Below are 15,674 nucleotides of genomic sequence, written 5' to 3'. Positions count from 1 at the left end.
CACCGATTGACTAACTGACTGAATTATATCAATGTTCGCAACCTTTCAGGTGATGGGGAAAGCTGAAATTTCACATGCCAACAGACATCGAAGCCGATGCACCGGGAAAAATCACAGAACCATTGGAAAGCATCCGTAGATGAAAACATAGTTAAATGAAAAACAAATGGAAAAAATAAATGCAGGTGAGCGACCAGAGACAATCAGGAAGCACGGTAAATTTTTTCGTGCCGACAGACATCGAAGCTGATACACAAGGAAAAAATCACAGTACCGTCAGAAAGCATCCATAAATGAAAATATAAATAAACTAGAAGGGCACTCGGTAGAGCGCATACCTCCATCACGTCATTCCTGATCCACTAGAACATATCGGGCCCATTACATTTTTGAAATACCATGCGACAGCACTATATTGTTTTGGCCCTAACTCTCAATCGTGAAGAATCACTTTAAAAATTAAATAATTCTCGTATCCAGATCCGGATCTTCACCAAATTGAATCAATTCGTCCTTGCAACACACCCAACCTGTCCACCAAGTTTCATCCGAATCCGTCCACAACCTTTTGAGATATCGTGATATGTATCAGTTTAGCTCGATCCCTCAATGGTGAAGAATCACTTGAAAAAATTATCAGATCTGGATCTGGATTCGGAACTTCACAAAAATCGAATCAATTCGTCCTTGCCAAACACCCAACCTCTCTACCAAGTTTTATCCGAATCTGTCCACAACTTTTTGAGATATCGTGTGATATAGAGTTTTTGGCCCGATCTCTCAATTGTAAAGAATCACTTAAAGAATTCTAGTAGTCGGATCCAGATCTGGATCATTACCAAAATCGAATCAGTTTGGCCTCGTCACACACTGAACCTGTCCACTAAATTTCATCCAGATCCATCCACAACTTTTTGAGATATCCTGTACACAGACAAACAGACAGAAAAGTGGTGAAAACATCACCTTCACCTTCGGTGGCGGAGGTGATAACGTGCTATACAGAATATAGTTTTTGGCCCGATCACTCAAATGTGAAGAATCACTTTAAAAATTATTGGATCCAGATCCAGATCCAGATCTTCACCAAAATCGAATCAATTAGTCCTCGTGACACAACCAACCTGTCCACTAAACTTTGTGTGAATCCGTCCATAACTTTTTGAGATATCCTGATCACAGGCAGACATACTGACGGGGATGAAAACATAACCTCCATCCACCTACAGCGGCAAAGGTAATGAGTTGTCGAGTGGTGGCAATGGAAGAGGGAAGAGAAAAAGAAATGTGGTGGGGGGAGGGATCTGCAAGAGCAGAAGAGACCAGAGATTGGTACTGGAGAAATAAATGGGTGGTGATGGTGCAAGCTTCAAAGAATTGATGGAAGAACAAAAGCCAACATGCAGAGGAAGTCAGTTTCACAGATGAGAGAATAGAGGAATTTTCTTCTTCTTGTGTATGGCAACTTGGCTGCCAGGTAGCTATTATTTTGTTCGGGCATGGCTGCGCTGCTGATGCTGTGCCCCTACACAAGTACATAAGTACTCATTTCACCAACCTTGGAAGGATGACAGGCTGAGTCAAACCCCACCTGGTGTTAATTCAGCAGCCAATGGGGCTGAAATGCAGGACCCTAAGATCTCAAGCTAGCCACCCTCACCGCTACGCCAACACCAGGCTTAACAGAGGAATGAGGAAATGGAGGCGAGCATATAACTTAGACTCAGTGAGAGAAACCAGGTGAGAGTTTCTGGAAGAATGTGTGTGACCCAGCACTGTGGTTGGACAGAGGAAAGACAATGCAAGTGGAGTGTCGCTTCAAGTAAGTCGATAGAAAACCGAGAACCTGCCAACCAGCCTGCCTTATTTGTCCAATTATTTTGTCTTAAAATTGCCTTTCCATCCTAGAAAATAGCTCACAATGCTGTGATCCCACATTTGATTCATTAAACTGTTGATTTGCGCATTGTGTCGACCTTATGCATGTAAAATTATACTGAAGCCCTTGTTCGTCATGCAACAAAGGCATAAGCTCCTCCATGAGACTTACAACACTCATTTTTATCGTTTAAAATTTGAACGGTATGAAACACAAGTTAACCTTCTGGTTGACAGATGCTCCTGCTTTGACCAAGTATTTGGTGACTTCAAGCTGGTTGTTCTCAGCTGCGAGCAGGAGCGGCGTCCTCAGATCATCATTGGGTGGATCGATGTTACCTCCGGCCTAAGGAATGACAGAAAGCATGCAGATGAATCTGTGAAAGCTGATACTGTCACAATATACAAAAAAAATTATAGATGTGTAATCAACTGCACAATCATTTCAGTCTTTTTGGTGGAGTGTTTACTCTAATAAATAACTCGAGAAGCAAAATGTAGTTTCCTGAACACCTAATGAACCAGGGTATGTTGAATGATTGTGATGTTTTTAGCACACCTGCCAGTGTACGTGCGAGGCCTCATTGATGATGTTAATCGTAAATAGGAAGTGCCTTCTTCCTTTGAGCATTTGAAAGGCCGAATTGTCGGTCTTTAGTGATGCGTGAATGACTAGATCTATAATACAGTATTCCTAAGAATGCCCCAATAAGGGCAAGGTCAGTTGATTGTGATACCTGTGTGATCATGTATTTGTGATCGTAGTGGGGCAGATAACAGCAATTTTTGAGAGGAATCGTGCAAATGATGATACAAGCATCAAATTTGGCACATTTGTTCTCCAGGGGATTCTAATCAAATCTGCCTGATTGGCCATTAGAAAATCCAAATTTTGAAAAATTTGAAAAAAAAAAAAAAAACTTCAAAAAAGTCAAGATCACGAATCAATGTTGGATGCTGGCTGAGATTGGTGAATGTTTCAGAAACATCATCAAAGACGTTCCAAGTTTGCCATGCAGTTTTCTTCCCTTTACCGTGGAAGGCAGACACGACGTCACATCCAGTGAACCCATGGAAGTATGGGATCCCTCTAGCTTTCTCAGGTCCTATTGCAGAAACTACCTCATGGACTGGAATCCATCGTGCCTTGGCTCCTTGGCCAAAGGCAATCCACATGTTCTCAAGACTTAGTTCTTGTAAGGATGGCAGTACAGATATTGCTATGACTAGCACGCCCGTGTCATTAGCCTTAATGATAATGGACTTGCTACCATCCGTCGTTACATCCCTGGCGTGTACAAATATTCGAGTGTCAGCTTCTTCATGACAACATGGAGACACAGCATCCAGTGACTTCCTTGTGTTGCTAATGGCATCTTCTCCTTTTGTGACAATGACTGTGCTTGTCATCTGTGCTTCACACATCTTTTCCGCAAAGAAGTGAAACAGTTCAGTCTTGTTGCTGTCATCTTGAAGAAAGCTTCTCCAGTTACTTGGGGTCTTACTGGTTCCTATCACTCTTCTTCTGATACCTTGCCCCTTTTTCGACCCTGCCTCGGACTTCAGACTTGACTTCTTGTACACATCAAACACTACGTCCACCCTCTCGTACCTGGCACCATATGATTCCACCTTTGGGATGATGTCTTCTTCAGCATAGTCATCAAATATCTTTGAAGTGCGTGGAGGTAGGGCATTGATAAGTGCTGAGCCATCAATGATGACTGCATCTCCCCTTGGTTCTCTGTCTGGGATGTTCACTTGTGCTTCAAGAATTTCAGGCAGCTGTGACTTCAATTTTTTTTGAAGTTTTTATTTTTTTTCAAATTTTTCAAAATTTGGATTTTCAAATGGCCAAATCGGGCAGATTTGATCAGAAAGTCCTGCAGAACAGAAATGCCAAATTTGATGTTTGTATCATAATTTTCACGATTTTTCTACTATCGACTACACTATTACTACTATGCTGTGCTTCATTTTGTTTTGAGCCGTTTAGTGCACATATAATATCCCTGATGCTAAGTATCAATCCTACTGGTACAGTTGTACACTGCTGTGGAATTGGGGAAGCAAATAATAGTTTCATACAAGTTTCTCCCCAGGGAATTACGGCATATCGGCAGGATACACTGCAATTGTAGGCCAACAAGCCTCGGTTTTCACTGAATACTCTTCCATACTTGGCCGATATGCTTCAAAAATGAACAATGTTATTGATTAATTTGCCAAAATGTCATTTTCGAGCATTCGCTTTGGAATTTTTTTGAAATCAAGCCTTCTGGGGTTTCGGATCCAATGTGGAATTGCCCTGGAAAATAACCGACAAAAACTGGTGATGCATTGCCTATGTCTTGCTGAATACTGATTGGTTATTAAAATTAGCTCCAAAATTGTCTGTCTTTGGCATTATGCATAATTTGAGACAGCGCCAGACTTTTCCTTGATGCCACCTGGCTGCTCCCTCTTCCTCTTAATTTGGCATTGTGCATAATAAATTCCCATGAAACCATATTTCTCTTCGGGTGTATAATAGCGCAGCAGCCGAAAATAAGTTCTTGGCAAACTGCAACCAATCAAAAAAGAGCTGTGATCCAAGAAACTGAAAATGTGATGAAAAAATGAAGGCAGAGATGGGAAAGGAGAAGAAATGAAGAAATATTGGTTCTGACAAAGAATACAGTAGCTGATGTGGTACAGGCGGGTAAGATAAAGAAGGTCATAAAGTATCTACTTTTCCCCCACAAGCGAATTAATTCACATGCTCAATGAATCCCTTTTCCGTTCATTTTACAAGATGCTCTCGCCTGCGAGGGGAGACTCCTCAACATGTGTGAGACCACCACGCTCCACAGCCCATTTTTGGTTTCACACAATTTCAGCTGCTAATTTATTGATTTTTTTTCAGGGGGATAACACGACTACACATGGAAAGGATCGCTTAAAATTACCAATTCAAGGTAATCACCTGAATAAGAATGTGAAGAACCTCAACGTGACCACGTTCTGCTGCAGCATGCATGGGCGTTTTCTTGCCTTGATTCTCATTCACAGTATTTGGCTCCAGACCTTCAACTGATGAGCACATGATCAGAAACCCACGGTTGATGATGGAAGGAGAAGAAAACACATCAAGCATGTTTGACATAAAAGTTATGACCAATAAGTCCGTGAGCAAAACAGAAGCAATAAAATCAGGGTGATTGAACTGGTCACCTGTTAAATTGTTATAAAAAGGAAATGTAGCACAAACGATATCACCAAAAATAAAAAGGCTATGTCGCTGATTACACCTTGTACCTCGAGAACACAGTAGAACGGCACTCGGTAGGGCACATACCTCCGCCAGGCTGAACAGTTTACGTTTTACATCCAGACCTGAACCAAAATCGAATCGGTTTGGTCTCGTCACCAACCCAACTCATCCACCAAGTTCATAACTCATCCACAACTTTTTGAAATGTCATGCTATACATCGTTATTGGTCCTATTTCTCAATGGTGAAGAATCACTTGAAGTATTAAAAAAAACTAGAAGGCACTCTTCAACGTCAGTACATCACCAGATATGCCTCCGCCCACATTATTACATCATGATACGTACTTGCACCAAGTTTGATTGAAATCCCTGAACCCAGATTCAAAATATTAAATACTTCTGGCTGCCAAACCAATGCGTCAAATTAGGTTGAAATTTAAGACAAATGTTACCCATCACTAAGAGATCATAATTGTAAAGTTTCACGTCGATTGATGAAGCGGTTCAAGGGAAATAATATTTTAAAGATTTTCATTCAATCCAATACGGCTGCCAGACCATGTGACCTGTTAATTATTCGTGAACACCCTGGTATCCCCAAGGCTTGGAGACCATGTGTGTGAAGTTTCCACTCGATCTGTCAAGCCGTTCTGGAGAAGAAGATTTTTCAAGGTTTATTCTTCAAAAAAATAAAAGCTGCCAAACCATGTGACCTCTGACATCATAGATGAAGAGCTTTTCGTTCCTCATGGATAGGTAATCACACCTGTAAAGTTTTACCTCGATCTGTTCAGCCATTTCGGAGAAGATTTTTGAAGGCTTTTATGTTAAAAAAAAATATATGGGTGCCGAACCACGTGACTGATGATGTCATCATTCCCCCCCCCCCCATACAATTTAGCCCCAGATGATCCTCAAATTTTTTCATTCTGATCAGATAAGGCGTTTGACGTATGCAATTATGATGTCATAACCAAGCCACCTATGACATCATCAAAAAATTGCACTTGTTTCCCATGGGGAGTACTTCAGATGTGCCAAGTTTCAATTTTTTTTCCATGGAGCAGTTTAGGAGACAGAGAGGTGCAAAGTTTTTCCTTTTTTTCCCAACATGGCTGCCACACCACGTGACCTATGATGTCATAATTATCATTAAAACATTCGACATGAGTAATTGCACCGATGGTGAAATTGGATAAGCGGTTGCAGAGAAAACAGAGAAAATTAGCATGGACGTACGGATGGACGGTCAACCCAAAAACATAATGCCTCCGTCCGGTGACTTCGTCAGCGGAGGCATAAAAGGTTAAATAATTGAGATTTAATTCGCTAACCCGTTTCAGCTTTCCTGCATTTCAAAATCATTAGTCAGATTCCTAGATTCACAGATATGACAAATGAGGGGACAAAGCAAAGCAAATCTTCCATCAACAGTTTCCACAGCAATGAGTTCTTTACATTCAAATTGAGCGCAAGATTAAAGTGACTTTAAACAATGCTTGAAAGAAGTGAAAGCAATTTGAACTAAGACTCCCTTCAACTCGTACAGTCTCCTTGGTTATACACCGATACGTACAGTTACTGTAGTTTTATGATTTTTGACACAAACCTGCTCTCATGTGCAAGTTGAACCTTCATTGTCTCTTTCACAATAGTTCCGTGGAACTTCCTCTTTGACGGAGGAACCTTGGTCGAAACCACGACACCACTTGATGCATGTTTATTTATTTTTTCTTTCAATGTTTTTTTTTTCTCCTTTAAGGTCCTGGCTTGTGAGATATACCAGACGCAAGTTTTTTTTTTACACAAGATAGGGTTCATCTTGGCCGCTTGGGCTCAGAATGGTAAAACATCTCAACGTATGTCAGGCCCTTAGATAATAGCCCATACTTAACTGTCTGCACGGCACTGCATGCTTGTTTCTTATGTATCATCCAAGATGTTCCCCGTTATGTTAAAAGTACTCTCCATGGGACCATGGAAATAGGAGAATATGGGTTTGACAATACATGTGAGAAATGGATATCTCGGACCTTTCCCCCATTCTCGGCCACCACAGGTCCAGCTTCTCATCTTGGAAGGAAAGTGGTCCAGGCAAGCTGTCATCAATGCTGTATGCTCTGACTTCCATATTATAGTCATCCACATCCTCATCCATGATCTAGTTGGTGACCAATGATGGCAGTTTGTTCAGGTAGTACTGTGTGGTTTCATGCTGCCTCACAAGAACATCAAGGGCTGCTGACAAGGCCTTGAATAGATTGTTGTTGATCAGCATCTTTGACAACAAGGAGATGCTGCATCGGATGTTAGCTCGATTAATTTTCTCCATTAATGTGTTGTGACTGTCATGTCCTTGTCGTAGCTTGACAAGTTGTCCCTTGTCTGACTTCCAGTGATGATACCTCTCCAGGAAAGATGATTGCTGGTGTCTGATACTTGTAGGTTAACCAGTTTCTTTGGTGTGAGCCTCTTCAAAACCTCAGGCTTGATAAGGATATGAAGAAACTTTGTGGCCAGCTGTTTCCGCTCGTCATGTGGCTTGTCGACCTTGCTTTCCTTTGACTGAAACATGATGACATATTCCTTCAGGTGATGAAGTACAACTGTGTAGAGCTGCATGATCAGACACGTTTTAGTTCTCCAGTAGAAGACTTCCTCCTTTATCCATCAGTTCCTTTCTTTTCCTTCGCTGGTCATCCTATTTTAAAGGATGGGAGAAATCAACTTAATTTACATCCTAATTTTCTCACTGACATTATTCTTTATATAAATATCTTCTAGATGTCCTTGTAGGTGTCAGTATCAGTTTTTGTAGAGAAATGGTGTAAAGAAGATGGTATAATCATCAAAGAGTTGGATTAAATCAGCATTTACATTGTACACTGACAACTACCTGTCAGAAATGTAGTGCTGTAGTACTGTATATTTGACATCACCAAGAATGGCACAGGCTGTCTGCAAAACTTGTCTGTGGTCAGCTGACCATTTGAAGTAAGAGTGAAGATCACACTTCAAACCTTCAACATGGTATTCAAATGACTCACAAAATTTCTTCACAACAATGTGAGCACGATGACACGCATCACCGTCAATGTCAAGCGAATGCCTGGCCCTCTTGTTTCCAATCCGGTTTTTGATCCTCATATTACAGCACCCGAGTGAGTCCATCGAATAAAACCAACGACAAGACTAGTAAAATAATAAATGCCCAAGGCCAAGGACCAATGGCTTGAAGAAAATGGTGGGACTGAGTCCATCAGATAAGTGTAGATTGTGCAAGGCATCAACAGAAAGCACGAGTCACCTCCTCTCGGGATGTAAAAAAAAAATCATGTCAGAACAGTTGGATACACAAAGGCACAATAAGATACGTAAAGTAATCCACTGGCACGTCTGCAAAAATTTAATATCTCGGTTTCAGAAAACTCATGGAAACATGAACCAAAAGCAATCACTGGAAACAAGGAAGTAATTCAAACATACAACCCGGTGATTCCATCCTGCGCGAAAATAGAAAGCAAAGCATAGTGACCGCATATAGTACTGAGGTACAAAAAAAGAGAAAAGGTGGCATTGTTCATTGAGGTATCAGTACCCGGCGATTTTGGCCGAAACAATGCGGAAATCAAGAAAATGACCAAATACCAAGACTTCAAAAATGAAGTGAAAATATCTTGGAAACTGAAGAGCTCCAAATGATAAAGAAGAACTTTTCAGAGATATTAAAAACCACACCTGGGAACATTACAAACAAACTATTGTTGGAAGCTGTCCAAGGCTCAGTGGCGATCCTGAAAAGAGCCCTCGGAACAAAACTTTGAGAACAAAAAAAACTTCACAGCTTGGTCCATGAATCATGATTCCTTACCAAAATGGAGGTGGATATTTCCGAGCTATGGGGTGCTGGAAGGACAGTGTTCCACCTTTTGAAATCCATGTATGGAGATAACAACCAACACACACACACACACACACACACACACACACACACACACACACACACACACACACACACACACACACACACACACACACACACACACACACAGTAGCTTTCATCCTGGTGTTTTGTGGAAGGAACACTTACCGAGTAAAAGCAAGACCTTCTGAATCTCTCCTTGTCTTGCCGCAGTGTAGAGGTGCTTGGATGTGAATCGCAGTTTCTTTGGCCTATAATAATAATAATAATAATAATAATATTAATGGCATAAAATAAGGCAGCCACTTAAAATCAAGAATAAAACTTGAAAGGAGACAAAAGCTACTGAGAAATAGGAAGGGGCATTATTAATAAACAGCCAATTCAAAGAAGTTCAGACGAATAATTTGCTGTGTTCAAACCATTCCTGATGTTATTGTAGCAAATTATTAGCAGTTGTTCTAAGTCCGAAACAGAGGGATGCCTTGCTAACCTCTCCGTGTGCAATGTGAGAAGAGCCTGCTCCAGGACTTCCTTTCCCCCTGTTGCAAGAAGTCCAGAAGCCGAGATGCTGAGGCCATTCTTGAGTGCTGTTTCAGGACCAGGGGAGTCAGCTGTAGAAGGGTCAGGTGGCTGAGTCTCTCCTGTGTTGCGAATACGAGCACTGCAAAGTAAGAGGGCAGTCATCACATGTATTCGAAGCATTGGTGAGTATACACGATTGTAAACGTTTTTTTGACAAAATAATTCACTATTTCTTGCAATGGTTGTCTTATTTCTTCAAGCACCGATTTGTTTGTTCTTCTTGCAGTCCATGGAAATTTTAACATGAGTCTCCAAAACCACATTTCAAAACTGTCAATCTTCTTCCTTTCTTTATTTTTCACTGTCCATGACACACATCCATAAATTGCAACTGAAAATACCAGAGTAGTCTCTAGCCTCCTCTTGGTTTGTATTTTCACATCTCTGTCTTTCCAGATCCTTGTCATTCCTGGCATTGTTGTTCTCCCCAATACTAACCATTTATTAATTTCTCCTTCACATTCTCCACTCACTTCAATCTTAGAACCCAGGAAGATGAAACTTTCCACTATTTAAACATGATAATCTCCCAATCTGAACACGTCGATCTTTATATTTTATTTCTTATACAGACTCTAGGTTTGTGGAAGAGCTATGACACAGAACAAAATCAGAACACACACACCCAACAAGAGGAATAGCAGGAGAAAGGGGAAATCACCAACAGCAGAGCAGAGGGAGAAAGTAAATGGAGACAGACAAACAAGGGATGGAGATGATGACGAGGGGTATGGGAGAATGCAAAGGATGGACAATATGGATAGGTAAGTAAAATTTTTGGAGGGATGGGAGGTGGTTTAAAAGGTGATGAAAATAGGATTTTGGATGGGGGGGGGGGTGATGAGATGGTGGTGACCAGCTATCTTGAAGACCTGGAGGGAAGAATGAAATTGAAGAGAGGATGGAAGGTGGTTCCACAGATGGGAAAAAAAGAGGAATAAATGAGTGGAGGTGAACAGTGATTCTGGATTTAGGCAGTTTCTCTATGAGTGGTTGCTAATGGTCTGCATGTGTCCTGTCGATACCTGGGGTGAGGGTGGATGAAGCACAGAGAAGGCAGAGGGTGCAAGTCCAGAAATTATGAGGAAGAACACATAAAGGCTCTCGACCTGTCGGCAATGGTGAAGTGATAGGTCCATAGACTCAACTTCATCACGATCTTTTGTTTTTCCCACTCTGTTGTCACTTTCTATCCATATGCATATTTGTTTGAAATATTTATCTTCCCGAGCTTGTCATTGGAAGTTGGCATTTATCCGCTTAATGCCCTCTCTTGATTTTCATTTGTCTTCTTTTGTCTGCAATATTTATGCCTCTTCTGAGAGTTCTTAGTCTGACTCTTCTTCAATTTTCCATGCTTTTGGGATGTTGTTCTTGACCTCTTCTTTTACACAAAATAATATGTTAGAATCTAAATACTGCATAGGTTTTTCTCAAGTTAGTGTGTCACATTCAGTGGCTTGGTGTGGGAAAGCAGTCACCTGGCCAAATACCCTGATGCGGCTCTGCATTGTTAAATGCCCTGTCTTGTTTTAGCTTGCATTTAATGCCGGTACACAAGAGCGAATTTGGCAAAAATAAGTTCCTCGGCTTTTGTCAAACTGAATTTTAAAAAGAAACCCTCATAATGCTGATGAAGTTACACAATATCTTCCAATTATATTTTACCATTACTAGTTTAAAATAAGTAAATATTGAGAAAACGGAACAGGTATAAACATAAAATCTGCACCTCATGCCACCTGACATCCGCGCTTGTGGGGGTCGGGAGAATTCACTGCTTGAGAGTCCAGAAAACGATATTGGGTCAGCACACGCAATATTCTTTTCTTGAGCAGAAGAGGCATTGTCCCCACAATGAGGGCAGAAGCGCTGACCATTGAGGCAGGAGACGCAGCGAGCATGGAAGCGGTGCGAAATGTTGGCTTCAGGCTGGCACTCTAAGAAAGTTCCCTGGAAGATGAATGCATTAACCATGAAATTCCATGACAAAAATAAATTGCAAAAGTTGCAAGGGTCTTGCTACTGCATACATATCCCACTACCCAGCAATAATTTTAAATGGTACAAAACATGTAGTGGCAAGACTAAGTGACCTGGACCCGCATCTCTCCAAGAATGAGATAACAGGATTCGAACCTTGTTGAGAACGAGTCGTACCTGAATTTTGCCGAAAATGAGTACAGTATGCTGGAACAAGACAGCAAGATCAAGCAAGCTTAAGCCAACACCCATTCCTGTCCATACCAATCTGGAGTTAACAGCTTTAATGAACCAGTTCAGAGAGCAGAAAAGGCTCTTACATTACCAGCATAGAATAAGCCAGCATTACACAACGAAGTGCTCACACAGGAGCAGTGTGGTAACTGAATCAATGTGGTATTTTGAGACCAATTTGTTAATTTATAAGCACATGTGACATGCAATTTTTCCTTATCTACAGGTCTGATGTCACTGTGCTTTACAAGTATGTTTTAATCAAAGACATGGTGGCTGAGCGAAAGACAATCAGGCATAGTGTAAACACACTACAGTGGTGAGAAAAAGTTTATGAACCGTTTCAAATTTCCTGTATTTCTGCGTAAATTCGACCGAAATTGTGATCAGAACTTCATCGAAGAATTTATCTTCATCTAATCTTGAGATCTAACATTCAATTTCTTTGTCAAAAAAGTATGGGAACCTCTCAGTTACTCAGCTCAATAAAGGGGGTAATTACAGTTAGGTGTTTCAATCAATATGATGATAATCAGGAGTGAGTTTGGGTGGCCCTGCCATGAATGAAAACAACAAACTTTGTTTGTCACCATCAGAGTCTAGTCTTCACCTCACAAGTTTGTTGAAGCAGTCAATGCCCCAATCAAAAGAGATTTCTGAGGACCTCAGAAAAAGAGTTGGCGATGCTCATCTGTCTGGAAAGGGTTACAAAGCCATCTCTAAAGATGTTGGGCTCCACCAATCCACTATCAGGCAAATAGTGTACAAATGGAAAAAAAATTCAACACCAACGTTACTCTTTCCGGTCGCGGTCGTCAAACGAAAATCACTCCAAGAGCAAAGCGTACGATAATCCAGGAGGTCACAAAGAACCCCAGGGTAACATCTGAGGATCTGCAGGCCTCTCTTGCATTGGCGAATGTCAGTGTTCATGAGTCCACCATCAGGAAAACACTGAACAGTAGTGGTGTGCATGGGAGGAAAGCACGTCTCAAGTTTGCCAAAGACCACCTCGATGATCCAGAAGTGTATTGGAAGAATGGTCTATGGGCAGATGAGTCGAAAGTGGAACTTTTTGGCTTAAATGAGAAACGTTATGTTTGGCGAAAACCAAACACTGCATTCCAACAGAAGGACTCCATCTAAACGGTGAAGCATGGTGGTGGGAGTATCATGGTTCGTGGCTGCTTCGATGCCTCAGGACCCGGACGGCTTGCCATCATTGACAGAACCATGAATGCTGGATTGTACCAGCAAATTATACAGGAGAATGTCAGGACATCCATCCGTGAGCTGAAGCTTTATAGAAAGTAGGTCATGCAGCAAGACAACGATCCTGAACACACAAGTAAATCTACAACAGAATGGTTGAAGCAGAAGAGATTTTGTGTTTTGGATTAGCCAAGTCAAAGTCCAGACCTTAACCAAATTGAAATGTGGTGGCAGAACCTGAAGTGAGTGGTTCATGCAAAAAAGCCCAGAAATATCTCTGAGTTGAAGCAGTTTTGTTGTAAGGAGGAATGGGCCAAAATTTCTCCAAGCCGACGTGCAGGACTGATCAACAGTTACAGGGAACGTTTGGTTGCTGCTCAAGGGGGTAAAATCAGTTACTGAATGTAAAGGTTCACAAACTTTTTCTGACAAAGAAATTGAATGTTGGATTATTTTGCTCAACAAATAAATTAAAAAGTAGATATTTTTGTGTGCCATTTGTTTAATCAGGTGCTCTTTATCAAATATTAGACTAAGAAGAAAATCTGATCACATTTTAGGTTAAATTTATGCAGAAATACAAAAAAATTCTGAAGGGTTCACAAACTTTTTCTCACCACTGTACATGTTCATCTAATAACTCTTTTACCTCAGCTATAAGCATTGGTACTTTAATTTTAAAAGACAGCAAAGGATAAACACAAAAATGCCATCATTCCCATCCACAACCAAATGATTCGGTTTTTATTATTCCAAATTCCATGTGACCCAGGACTCCATGTCATTGATTGGTGTTTGACAGAAATCGAAAATCTGGTTTTGTGTTGGAGCATTTTAATGTATATTTGAAGACATGCGAAAAAAATAATTAGGTCAGAATACATGATGAATATAAAATAACACATTCAACTTTCTTTGATCGTTATCATGACCTTTTCACTCCATGGTTTTAACCTCAGAAAACTATCTTTAGGAAATGCGTAGTTTATAATCATAAATTCATGTGATTACAGATAACAGCTCTTCAAACCGCAGCTTTTCTGAAGACCCGAGGCCCACCGAGGAGCAGAAGAATCCACAGCCAGGGCAGCAGTGGTGTGACCCCATCTTGGTTCGGTGTTCTTCACACATCACCATGAGTTGTACGCGGCTCGACGGGCGCATGGTCTCTTGCTTTACCACCGAAAGGAGGCACCGTGTTAACTGCCAACACGTACACACACGTATGCTGTCTAAGTACGGAGTCGACACATTACCCAAAACGTGCTTGGTATAAAAGTCGATGTAAGTGGATTTAAATTAGATCATTTGAGATAATTCCCAAAATTAATACATCTGATAAAAATTTGGGTGAGAGGCCAACTATTTATGATGTGGATATGGGGAAAGGTGGGGTTAGAGGGGTGAGGAATGGCACTTAATTTAGAAAAAGGGTGGAAAAAACAGAAGAGATTGAGAAGGAAGGATTTTAAAAAAAGAAGGCAAATAAAAGTACGTGGGAGGAATGGAGGTTCCTCCAATGCATACCTCATATGAGAACAGATAAGGGTCAAAAGTGTTGCCATTAATGTAAACACAATACATATGAGGGAAGTTCAAGGTTGCTGTGGACTTTATATTCGAGAAAATAAAGCATAGGGGAACTGATGAAACTTTACCGACTTCTAAAGGTATTCCCTGTGACAGTTCCACACTTGTTAATCCCATCATGGTAATGCATGGATGCCATCTGCAAATCTTTGGCATGGGTGTACAGCCATTTTAGGAAGTATGATTAAATATCATCATTCGTAAACGTAATACCAGCCAGATATTCTTTGGGTGGTCCGAAGAGATTATTTTTTTTAATAGACGATGAAAAGTCTGTCCAGTTTGTGAGATGACTTAGAACTACCCAGGCCATCTCCGCTGGAGTAGAAGTGGTCGCATTTAGGCCTAAGTCACATTTGCTCTACGGCGAGGATATGGCGGCCATACGCCGTCTGAATTTACAGAAGCGTGCGGCGGCCGCAGAGTTTCTGCAGTGGCCTCAGGGTGGCCCTACGATGTTTGGCTATCTTTTACAGGCCGTAGGGGTCGCTGTGGAATTACAATGCGGAGTTATAACTTTTTTCATTTCTACGTTCGCCGTAGCAATTCGACAAGCCGAAAAAAAAAAAACTGGTAAAAAAAAAAATGAACCTACTCGTTACTGTCCGTCTGGCCACACGTTCGCCTTAGGGCCCCCCTGCGGTCGCCTTGCAGGCACCTTGAGGCTACCTTGTGTCTGCCTTGAAAATTCTAAGGCCGCCGCAGGGATGCCCTAAGGTCACCGTGCAACATCAAATCAAAGACCGTACGGCAACCCCCACGTTTTCGGTCTTCACAATTTCTAAATACGCTGTGCGGCTCCCCGAAAAATAAAAACATGTGACTGCTACATTGTGTGACCGTGGAAATACTGCAGCCACCGTATAATTGCTAGTGGCCGTAGATTTTGGAGACCCCACAACCGCCGTGGCAAATGTGACTTAGTCCTTACTGTGAGGGGGTAAGCATTATGATGCAGTTCAGTGCTTATCTCACTTCATTGCATAACAAGTCACGGTATTAATGAGCATTCATG

At 41.3% G+C, this 15,674-nt stretch overlaps 1 protein-coding gene across 8 annotated transcripts in view; it reads right to left on the bottom strand.

The window, feature by feature from the left end:
• LOC147026687 (histone-lysine N-methyltransferase EHMT2-like) overlaps nucleotides 1-15,674 on the bottom strand; it is a 189,557-nt gene that overhangs the window by 69,834 nt on the left and 104,049 nt on the right. For all 8 annotated transcript variants that reach the window (XM_085882392.1, XM_085882393.1, XM_085882394.1 and 5 more), the window contains 6 exons: nucleotides 14,129-14,272; nucleotides 11,373-11,593; nucleotides 9,549-9,719; nucleotides 9,224-9,306; nucleotides 4,844-4,950; nucleotides 2,102-2,224 (listed from right to left, as the gene is read on the bottom strand). In XM_085882392.1, coding sequence (XP_085738518.1) covers nucleotides 2,102-2,224; nucleotides 4,844-4,950; nucleotides 9,224-9,306; nucleotides 9,549-9,719; nucleotides 11,373-11,593; nucleotides 14,129-14,272 — 849 coding nt within the window. The remainder of the gene's footprint in view (nucleotides 1-2,101; nucleotides 2,225-4,843; nucleotides 4,951-9,223; nucleotides 9,307-9,548; nucleotides 9,720-11,372; nucleotides 11,594-14,128; nucleotides 14,273-15,674) is intronic.

The sequence above is a fragment of the Eptatretus burgeri genome, chromosome 5 (assembly GCF_056783735.1).
Source record: "Eptatretus burgeri isolate ZD-2024b chromosome 5, Ebu_testis_v1, whole genome shotgun sequence".
NCBI lineage: Eukaryota > Metazoa > Chordata > Myxini > Myxiniformes > Myxinidae > Eptatretus > Eptatretus burgeri.
Note: the sequence above shows the minus strand (reverse complement) of the source record. Positions and strands in the feature narration are given on the sequence as shown.